The 12307-nt window shown below is 34.7% G+C and overlaps 1 protein-coding gene across 1 annotated transcript in view; it reads right to left on the bottom strand.

The window, feature by feature from the left end:
* Positions 1 to 12307, bottom strand: part of SPEF2 (sperm flagellar 2) — an 87231-nt gene that overhangs the window by 16061 nt on the left and 58863 nt on the right. The window contains exon 29 of the mRNA XM_055699863.1: positions 303 to 397. Coding sequence (XP_055555838.1) covers positions 303 to 397 — 95 coding nt within the window. The remainder of the gene's footprint in view (positions 1 to 302; positions 398 to 12307) is intronic.

Raw genomic sequence — 12307 nt, 5'->3', positions numbered from 1 at the left:
TTTATTCTCCTGTCTTGGAACGAAGAACATAAACAGTCTTAATTTAACTCTTGGAAATGAATTTTCAATGGTGTCTAAAGGAACTGATAGAATTTGAAAATAATAAATAAATACAGTGCTGACAAAAGCATTTTATTTCTGGCACAGTAGCTTCCAGAACCTTTCTCTAAAGAAAAAGAATTTTAAGGGAAAACTGACAATGCCCTTAATAGTTACACTCCTGACTTTATCACAGTAAGGACAACACTGCATCTTCTGCACAAACCAGTAGTTAACTGGTATGAAAATAGGTGTTAACTTACATCTGGAAGTGTTAAGTTCATCCATACATCAGGAAGGCAATTTGTTCCAAGATTCAAATTAATCAAGTCAATAAATACTTCCTTTTGTATAAAACCTAATAAAAGAAAGTCAATACATATAAAAAAACTATTTACCATTTAAAATAGTCTTCTTTTGTTAAAGGAAATATATTTTTTTATTTTAATGGCCATATGGGAAAATAGTTATTTTGCTGTTATGTACTATTAATAGCGGTAATATCTTTCAAGTCAAATGTAAAATTTTCTCATTCAGAATAAACCATGTGGCCTGTCTAAAAGCAAAATGTCTAATATTCCAATATATTGCAGTTCTTTTGATGCTTGCCCTGATCCGCACTGTGATCACTAACCAATCCTCTTAGTCTACACTGACACTTGGTGAGCAGTACACAAATACCAATCACACACATACTCTGTGTATTGAACACCTATCAACCTTTTCCTTCACTATGCGCTATTTTAATCAGTCATAAATCTATCTCTACTCTTGAAAGCAAGCATTAGAGAATAGGATGGGAAACTCGGATCATTGTCTGTTAAACTTTGAAACAAACTGAATTGCTTAAAGAACTTCCCAGAATTGGTTTGTGGGATTTATAAATATCTCTGTTAATTTTATTTAAAGAAATCAGATAAAAATAAGTAAGTGCAACAAAACCTCTTTTTTTTTTTTTAATGGGCATGGATTTGCTTATAAGCAAATAGAAACTTCGAACTTCATGCACAGTATTACAACACAAAATTATGTATACCAAAATTATCAGACATATACAAGTCTTTTCGTTCAGAAACAACTTTGCTGGCTCAGTAAGGATTCACTGCGAAACCTCTACATTAACCAAGATTCAGGTGATCTAAATTTTGAGAGATGAAGCTGATTTGGCCAGGTTATGATCACTTCCATAGGGTTAAACAGTAAGTTTTCAGATTACCTTTAAAAGCAAATACAATCAGTGAAATACTAGAAGGACTTACTAAATTTTTTTCCTTTTACAGTCGCATTTCTTTTCTTTTTAAAAAGGCACAGCTGCACACATTCTATGGCTAACAACTTTTTTCTTTGAAAAGAAAATGTGAAGTAAAATTTGTTAAGTTTACAAAGAAAGATTTAAGTGGTAGGAATATTAAGAACGTGTTCAAATATTGATTTCATAATGTCAGCATTCAAAATCAAGTGGTCAGTTTCAATTAATAGCCTACAACCTCTGCAGCCAGGAGTAATGCCCTCAGCACATCTTAATACAGCAGAGAAATCATATAACCTTAGAGAGAAAAGGAAAAAAGTAGATTTGGGAAGCTTAGGGTCTGTTGGGACAGGACAAAGGAAGGGTGAAAAATCTGGATTTGAAGCCCTGTGTCCTAACAAATTTCAGCATGAACACAAAAGCTGGGAAAAACTATCAGTAAACTGGTAACAGTGCTCTGACATAGTCTCTTGAGGGTTTCTGAGTTATCTACTTTGAGAAAGAACACCTTTTAAAAATCATGTGTTAGGCTGTTTACTGAAGCTTCTTGGATTGCTGATTTAATAATTTTAAGGTAAGCAGAAACTTGTATTTTGACAAGAGCTTCAAGTCCCAAAAATCAGATTATTACCATGCAGCACAATAAAGCCTACATCACAGAAGTATCACTATTGGAGACTTCACAGAAGATTCAATAAACCAGGTAACTTTTTAGGGGTTCATGGGGATAACAACCTATAGTCCACTAAGGAGCCACTGAAAATTTTATATTAAAATAAAAGGAAAAATTCTAACATCTTATTTGCAGTCTCAAATTTTCTAGTGATGTATGATGAAAAGCCCAGGTATTATAATTTTTATTTCATGGTTTATTAAACATTTCCCTTTCCACATCTGATCCCCAGTAATCTGGCAATCTAGCTTCTTTCTCTCACATTATCTTGTGGTTTAAATTGTTCAATTCCTACTATGGTTTCCCTATATGACCATAAAAAATGCTGTTCTTGTATTCCCTATGAGTTTCTGGCTTCCTAAAAAGAAATTTAATTTTGGTCTTCTGCACAAAATTCTAAAAGGATACTAATATCGTCATGTCATTTTTGTGAGGCTACATGACTTCAGAAACGTACCTAAGTATTTGAGGGGTAAGGATATTAAAGAACTTGAATCAAGAAATAATGTATGCGCTGCCAGGTGACCTGCAGTGTCTACCCATTTTTCTTCCTCTGTGACAAATATGGAGAAACAACCTTCTCTTTCATTCAGAGCTAAGCTACTTTATTAATAGCAGAATTGCTGATGTGCTGTAGGGTAATTCCTTTTACTTTACCACCTCCTCCTGAAACATCTGAAGTGGGAGAATTCCAAAGTGTTGTCAAAAAGTTATAACAGTTCACAAACTTCAAACGGAGTGTGACCTAAATCCTCCTCATGACATACCTAGCAGGAATGAGGAAGTCTGAGAAAGAGAGGAAATCCCTTGTAAGCATATACAAAAGATACCAAATAAGTTTTCTCAATGTATTTTTAGATATTTTGTCTAGATTTAATGTATTTTTATGCTACAGAGCATGGAACTGTTTAAAATATCTGATCATACTACAAGACAAAAGGTGATTCATCAATTTAATTCAGGGGTTGCCAATGCTTTTAATCATGGAAAGATGATATGAGTGGGCAGCTACACAGATGGTGCTGAGAGAATAATATTGGTATCTGCAAACAGTACTCTGCAAGGGTAAAAGGAAATAACGTCCTCTGGGAAAGAATGTGAAAACAATTCCCAGAATTGGCTTTGTCCACTTAACAAGACTGGTTTCAAAACAGGTATGCTCTTTACAAGACCTTTTTGTTAAGTCCAAAAAAACCCCCCAACCATACCTAACAGGTTTTTGTTGATTGATGTAGGAGACTGAATAGAAAATGAACTTATTAAATGCGCAGAACCACTTTTAATTAGAAGGGATAGCATGCAATTTTGAAAAAGAATCAGAATTCAAAAGCTTTTGAAAAACTGGAGAGATGGTCAAGATCAGTAAGTAAATTTCACTGGAAACAGATCTAAGTACTTTGAGGAAACAGACTGCACAAATAAATACACTTACTACATTGCAGACAAAACCAATCAGGAAAGCACTTAAAGCACATTCAAGAACAGGATTAGAATTCAGTGAACTTTACAAATTTGAGATATAGTCTAGGATAAAAAGGACACTATCCAATAAGAATAAATGTCAAGTGCCACACTGGGCTGAAAGAATGAACTGCATAAATGTCCCAGTAGGAATCTTACTGACAAAGAAATTTCTGTAGAAAAAGCTCCAGGGATTATGGAAGATTACAATATCACCAGAAAGTACACAGGAAGATATTGGATATAATCACTTGCATTCTTTTCAGATGTTAAGGCTTCTGCTGGCATACAATTTTGGAATTTGCAGATCTAGAAGGATGTATGGAAACTAAAGAGTACCCAGAAGAAAGCAGTAAGAATCATCACAGGCTTAGAAAGCATGACCTAAGAGGCAAGGTTGAAGGAATTCTGCTTGTTTCATCTACGAAAGGAAGATCATGAGAAAACACAGTAGTTTTCCAGTTAAAACCAATGTTACAAAGAGGATAGGGATAACACCCGCTCCATAGCTCCAGTTAGGAAGAATGATAGGACATAAAGTTTATCTGCATCAAAAACATTTCAGACAATACTAAAAACCCACATAATAAGGACATCAAAGCACTAAGGACAAAACCCCACACATTCTACAGTGGACTATTTTAAAAGCTTATCAAAGAAGAACAAGGATAAATACTGGATATAGATTGACTAAACCAGACCCCATATTCAGATACGGATGACTTCTTGATATCCCCCTCCAACTACTTGTTATGACAATAAGATTTTGCTACAATTTTTCCAAGGGCAATATACCTATTATCTTCAGACCTAACACTAAAAATGTGATGCTGCCCTTGTGCATCATGGAATTGACTTCAGTGTTACAAGTTCTAAATACAGTTTTGTTCATTACTTCAGTATTTTTCTTCTACTGTTGGACATTCTGGGGACACATTTTCAAACTTTTTCTAATGTCATCATAGTCAAAATCTTCCTATTTGAAGACATTAAGTTAAAATGTGGTATTATGTGACTTAAGAGAAAATCCTTAGAATTAGCAATGTTGTATATCTAATAAGGTACCCTGTAGAACATATATCCTGTTGCTTATTAGGTAAAGTATTTTACTTTAGGTAAACATTTTTGTTACCACAGAAATCACAAATGAAGATATTTCAATGATGGATCTATTATAGTCACCTATATAATGCACAGTACTGATCTCTTTTTCTGATCCCTACCAATCAACTCTACTTGAGTGGACAAACATCCCTTAATGAGGCATGTACTCTAAACCTGCTCTATTTCTGACATCCTGTTTAGACCTAGAAGTAGCATGAAAATATATACAAGACACACAAAACAAGACTATATATATGTATGTATATATCTTCTGCAGTTACTAGGCAACAACTAAAATGAAATTAGAGACTTGATCTTGATTTAGAAAAGGGTTGATTTAAAGGTGAATGACCACACATTAATTTCTCCCAAATTATTTCTACTTCATCTTCATCACTATTCGAAGAATTAAGAAGGGTCATTAATGACTGCACTTTAGCTATCTTTTGTTATAGATCATTGCTTTTTCCTTCATAGTAGATACAGATTCTGCTGGTATGCTTTACCTTGATTGGAAATTATCAAGTAGAAAATTGCATTTAGAACATGTAGAATTATGAAATTGTGAAATCAGATACTTCGCTGAACAATTCTGATTCTAGCTCCTACATTAAAAATCAAGATGCAGTATTCTTATTGCAATGCTCACAAATATTTTTACAGAGAAAAAAAGTGGTACAAGCTGTGAAGTAATTAGTGATATGCTGGCTGTAAGAGTATTACCTATGGGAAGACTGATTTGTGCAATTAATAATCAGCAATGGAAAATGAACCTGTTCTACCTCTGTAGGAAAGTCTTCTGAAGGACAAGTCTGACAACAATCTGTGAAAGGTCATGTTAAACCTTATCCAAAAGAGAATAAAAAATAGAAACACATACAGATACGGAGAGAAGGTATGACCCAAAATTCATAGGCTACAGAGGTCAAGCAGTCATTTGACAGATATAAAGCACTGATCTTCCACACGCTTATAAAAAAAAAAATCAGGGTTTTCAGAATCCATGAAGCTTCTTGAACTATTAAACACTGATAATAAGATGAGGGTTAACTCCAGCGGTTATAATATATTATGACTCAGCTAAGTGCAATATACAATCAGATAGAATTTACAAGTTGCCCCTCTAGCATGTCACCAAGGTAACAGTGTACATTATTTTTGTTCACTGTCTTCAGATTCATAGAAGTCAGGCAAATAGGAGATGGGCAAATGCAAACATCTACTGGCAATTGAAGAAAAGACATATTTTAACATTACAATACATTATGAAAAAAAAAAAAATATGACCCTTATTAACCCTGCAAGGTATTCTGTTGAAGTGTCCATGTACGTTACAAGAAGATTTTGAAATAAAAACTAACAATTTTCATCTAGTCACTTCCACAGAAACTCTCCAAATCAAACTCAGAGGAGTAGTCTGATCTTTCACTTGTCATCATATCACCTCCCTGTAGTCTTCTCTTTCTTTGCCAAGTAACATTCCACAAATGAATAGCTTTCTGGGGGTCAAATCTCTTGATATCTGGAGAGTTCATCTGAATTATCATAAGATCCGTCACACTTTCAGACCTTAGTTTAGAGTGCAAATGCATCATGGTGAGTTTCATTTGACTGAAGCCTCGCTCTGTTTCAGCTGAGCTTGCTGGCAGAGTTAGGATCAAATCTACCAGTGTCAGGATGTTGGGATACTTCTTTGAGTAATATGAGTTCACCACATCCCATGTCAAGGTCTGGATGTTCTGAAATCTAAAAAGCATGGTAAGAAGTATAATTACAACTATCACTAAATGTATTTCCATCATCCTTCTGAGTAAATCAATAAACGGACACAAATGCAGTTTTCTTATTACCTGTTGTACAACTCTATTTTCAACATGTTCCATTCAGTTTCTACTTCACCTATTTTCACACTAGCAGCTTCCAGAATGACTTCATAATGTTTAGTCAAGACAGACACTTCCTTTTCACCAAATTCTATAACAGAGGCAAAACAAAAATATTTTTATGCTTGTAAAACATTTAGAAGGTGCTCTTCAAATAGCCACTATCACAGTTCTATACCTTGTTTAATTTTATCAGGCCATAGTTTAAAACTTCCAATAGTAGTTGCTTTTAAAACATCTTGACTTGCATCGCAAAAACAATCGCGTAGCCTCTTTACCAAATTCCTTAGTACTGTTGTTCGTACTGCTGAAATATTTCTATTTCCAACAAGCTGGTAGCCATGAAAATGCTGAATGGTCTCTATCAGCCGCTCCTTTGGACCAGCTCTGAAAGGTACAGAACACAAAACAACATATAATACTCTTTTATTATATTCTAAGGGATCATTGTTCAGTTGTTAGAAATGCCAGACCTTGTTTGATACATGTGGAGTGTTTCCAGTGTTGACTGCATGGTTGCAAATATGTCTGCAATGGAAGAGTCATGATCCAGAGTAACACGTGACAGAATGTTGAGGACATTGATGACATCCAACAAAAAGTGAGAAAATTTTACTATCTCCATTCTCAGAAGGATGTGTAAAAGGCCTTTGACTTTCTGCTGGTTTGAGGATCTTGAATCTCTTTCAATCTGGAAATCAATACAGAAAATGAAAGGATCAGGTATGCAGACCAAACTTAGCCATGGCAATTAATTTTTCCTGAAGTTATATCCAAATTTTGTATCATTTACCTTACTCAGATGTAGAACAATTGCAGGATAACCTTTAAGGAGAATTTGTAGAGCTGTTTGTAGGCGAGGAAGCCACTGGGAGCCTCCAATTCGAGAAGGAACAGCTGGGCGTAACTTGATGGTTTCATATGTGGCTTTGAGATTATTCTTATTTAGAGGTGAGTTACGATAAAAGTAATACAAACTTCTCAAGACATTGCTTAAGATGTTGTATAGCTGAATATTTTTCAGTGCTCCTTTGTAAGCCAGCTTTAGCCGGTGAGCAAAACAATGCACAGACTGTACACAAGGCTGAATTTCCCTCAGAAGTTTAGCTACCCTACTGTTTTCTCCTACCATGACATCTGTCCCATCGCTTCCAAACCCAACTAATTTTCTTGACCAGTCTTGGCTTGCCAGACTAAGCTGAAGATTTATTTGCAACGTTTCCTCAATTGCATTTTTAATAGCTGAAGCATCGGTTTTGTGAACAGGTTGAACCCCAACAATCTGGCAATGGACTTTTCCTTCATTTGCAAAGCGTACGTACACAACTGCAGCTGCTTTAAGTATACTGTCTGTGACTCCATCACTAATAACAGAAAAGAATTTACATTTCTCCAGTTTCTCTTTCAAAGCTCTTCTTTCTACTTCAGCAATAAAATGTATAAACATTCTTGCTGATTTGTCATTTCTAAACACAGAACCAATATCCACTCCTTTCATATCATCTAGTTTGCACATCCAGTCAAGGTCTGTAAAGGGACGACCAGACTTAGCAATAGCATGGCATGTTCTAAAAATATTTTCTACTCTACCTAATGTTATGGAGTTCATGCTCTTTAACATCTGCTCAGCAGAAGCTGCATTTGGTGAAGCAGTACTGGCAGCTTCCATGCAGGTAGCCCAGGCATGAGCTTCACTACTTTGGTGTGTATTTATAAATTCAAGTTTGAAGTCATCAGTGCCAGAACAAAAATTGTGAATATTTTCCCCCAAATCTACATTATGCTTACGACATGGTGCACAAAACATTATTCCCCTTTCGTCATCATATTTTAACCAGGAGTATTTTGTTAGCCATATTTTTGGAAACTGGCGATTCCTTTTTGTTATCTGATGTTCCAGATCTCTCTTCGCTTTCCCTCCATCACCACCTTCTCTCTTGATAGAAGAATTAGTCTTGCTTTTAAATTGCTTCAGTGCTCTTATGGCTATAATTTAAAAAGAAACAACTAAATATAAAATAGTTTTTATTTAATAAATATCAGTTGTATTTTTTTTTAATCCACATTTATTTTGTTAATTTGGGACTAGACTGTGACTTGAACAGCCATAAAAGAGAACAAAGAAAACAGATCTACTCTTAAATCACTTGGAGGCTACCCAGGACCCTTGTAAGAAATGGTCAGTTTTGACTCTAATTTCGTTTTGACTCTAATTTCCTTTTGACTACCAGAAGTTTGTCAGAATATGCAACCAGTAAAGTACAGCAGCAATACGATTTTTTGAAACAGAAAAACGGAGCTAGGGAGTGGAATTCAGAATGGTCTTTCAGGCAAAATGTCTCCAGAAGATACTACTGAAGTCACAAACCTATTAAGATGCCCATTACACCTAACACTAACAGACAAGTTAACTTGGAGCAAACCCATAAATACATAATCAAATAGCTGTTACAGGCATAAGATGTTCCATGGCAGATGTTTGACCTGATCTTTTTAAAATAGATTTATCATAGAAAAATTTAGGTTGGAAAAAAACCTTTGAGATCAAGTCCAACCATTAAATTATTTTAGTACTGCTTTGAGAAAGAACAGCATAAGCTTCACATTTTGTTCTCAAGATGGTCATTGTTACATTTTGTAGGAGCATATGCTATAAGCTGGTGTTTTTGAAAATTCTGTCTTCAGAGCTTGTGAATCTCCCACTTTTTGCATTTAAGTTTATGATTCTTTTAGTACGCTGTTGCCATAAGGTCATAAGGTCATAACTTTGAAAAGAAAGCAGTCACATAATTCCATGAAGGCAAATTCCATGCAGAACTGAGACAGTAAACCAAGAAATCTGTTAGTTGGGAAATAGCAGAACTAAAGCGCTGAGGAAATGACCTGGGAACAACTTGACTCCCCATCCTCCTTACTGTGGAGTATGTGTACTTCAACAGGCAGAATTAACAATTACAGTAAGTTAATCATAGAAAGAAACGCCATTTCTGGTGCTTTAAAAGATCTTAAGATAAAGTCCTTGTGACCCACTTTTTCCTGTTTTACAAGAAGGGGCAAATTTTTGTATGTGCATTATACAGTTTGTGAGAACAAATACCAATTTGTCTGTCTTCCTGTGTTTCCCCATTGATAATTTCAGAATGGCCAATTTGAACCAAGTTTATCAGTATGGTAGAGTTACGAAGGTCGTACAAATTTTTTTTCAGATCTGTTCTGAGGTACAAGAGAAAGATCTTCATAACACTGCCATTGAGGAAAAACTGGGGAGATGACCAGCTTTTACCCACTCTGTGGCCAAGAGTCGTTAAGTCAGACTAAACGCAGTTCCAGACCACACACAGCATTCTGTGCAAGCAAAACATGCAGGTAAGATGACATGAAAGACAACTGCTGGTTGTTGTCTGTCTTGTTTGTTTTTTTTTTAAATGAGGCTAACAGACATGGAAAGGAACAGGAGATGGACTAGTGGGAGGAAGCTGGGAACATGGGAAAAAGCGGGATTTGTTGCAGTGCTACTATGGAAGGAACACAGGATACAAAAGGAAACCAGCCTGTACTACTTATGAAGCAACCTCTTTTTCACATCTGATTTTTGTCATCAACAAAATGAAAATGAAAACTAATGTAGAAAAAGCTGCATAGGGCAGAACTGTTTTTCATCAAAATCTTTTTTAAAATTAGTATCATTCACTGATACACAAGGTGACACAGACAAGGGTATCTATATTTTCAATAAACAGTGCAGAAACATCATAAACAACTGCAAAAAAATTACAGAATAAACTAAGATTATGACAAGTGAAACTGAAAACAGAAAAATAAAAATTCAAAAAGGATCATTACCAATGACAGCAGTGTACATGTACACTAAATGTGTACCTTGCGAACCAAGACTGAAATTTTAAAGGGACAAGACATAAAGAACAATCCTCACGTTTCAGTTATAAGGCACAGATATACAAAATAGACTATTTCTTAATGACACATCAGTTAGCAGAATATTTTCATACAGTGCCTGTATGAAAATATTTCCCTAAACGTAAGAACTGTAGTAAACATTCAGATTAAAACTTTACACACGCAACAAAATATGAAGAGATTGTAAACCTATACCAGAGATGCGAATTTTGTAAACATTTTATTCTCTTTTCATCAAATTTTACCAAAACATTTAAGCAGATTTCTATTCCCCTCCATTTTCACCGAAAAAAATGTTTCCATAGCAATTTCTGACTAAAAGTCTGGATGAAAATCTATGAAGTTATGCACCAGAGTCTGTAGCAATGCTATAAGAGATGAATAAGTGAAATAACCCCCAAGGCTGAACTATATTCATTTAATTTTAGTAGTTTAAAAGCTAGTAATATGGGGTACTTCTGTCCTTAGATGAAAAAGACAGGAGTCTCAAACATGATTAATTCCCTCCAAGACACCGAGATAAGCATCGCACCCTGAAAGTGAATTTCACTGTAAATATTCACCTTGTTTACTCACTAATTGTTATCGATTCTGCTATGTAATATGTCTAATCTTCACTAATTAGCAAGAATTGGAATTTTAAATCTAGAACCACACAGACTAGGGTATGACTGTTGCTGCACAGACGCAGTGAGGAGAAAGGAGAGTTCCTCTGCCATGCTGACTAAAATCTTAATACTCGTGTATATATTCAAATGCACAGAAACACATACAAACACGTTAAATATATTTCATAAAAGTAATTGGATGCGTAGAGTTTTAAACACCATAAGCAGTCACAGATTTCTGAAATTAAACAACATACATGAATCATAAGAGACATAACAGGAGGTGTAAGTCAAACTAAGTCAGTTGTTGCATTATCTATAGGGAAAGGTATTGTATCTATTCTGGATTTCTGATTAAAGGATTTATATCCCAAAAGTTTAGGCATTTTCTACCTAAATAATTTATCTAGTAAAAAAATACTTCCTCTGTATACAAATTAAAAAAAAAAGAACATTGAAAACATATACAGTCTTAGAAAAGATAAGTTACATATGATGAACTTATTTCTGTGCTCATGTATAGACTTCACACTCTTGTTTCCAGCAAGATGAGATCATCAGGATTACTATAAGGTCTTGAATTGCTTACACAAAAGTGCTCGCCAAGAGAAAACATAATATATAGACATTATTCAGGTAAGCATATAATTCTGACTATTCCACTCAACACGGTATTCTATTAAAAAGGCAAAAATTCAGCTGAAACAGACACACACTATAATATGCCTGTCTCTTCCAAATCTATTAACACAGTAAAACTCAACTGACAAGTCTACAATTTGAAAAGAAATAGTAATACAATTTGGTCATAGGACGTCCTCTATGTTTTACTGCCTCATATCTAGTTCTATAAACAAGCATTTTAAACATTTTTTGTATATTGGATATGTAAGTTTTTTAAACCCAACTGAAGTTTATTTCTGAGGAAGAATCAGTTCCATAATTCAAAATGGAATGGTTCATGACTGTAAAAAAAACCCAAGATCTAAAATTCTCTTGTGTAATTCAGTTATAAGATGGAGGACAAAAGTCTGGAATATAATCTATTTTGATCTGTTTGGTAATGCAAACCATTTTCTAAAGAAGAACCTGTAGAAGAAAATTGAGACATTTCAGATGTGTGCTAATTGAATTGACAACAGATGTGGTCATAGGAAGAATACAGTGTTACAGGGAATCAAAAGGGGTGAGTTCTAATAGACAGTTAGTTTAATTTTGTTGATAAGAACAGAACATATCCAAAGACACTGTAGAAAAGAAAAGAAAAAAATTGTTAGTAGTTCCATTTAAGGCCTGTCACAGTTCTAGAAAGAACTAGAAATAAAAAAGCAGCAGGTTCCTGAGGCAATATATTAAAGGAATGTTAATAAAT

This window comes from Falco cherrug, chromosome Z (assembly GCF_023634085.1).
Source record: "Falco cherrug isolate bFalChe1 chromosome Z, bFalChe1.pri, whole genome shotgun sequence".
Lineage (NCBI taxonomy): Eukaryota > Metazoa > Chordata > Aves > Falconiformes > Falconidae > Falco > Falco cherrug.
This window is presented reverse-complemented; position numbering and strand designations above follow the sequence as displayed.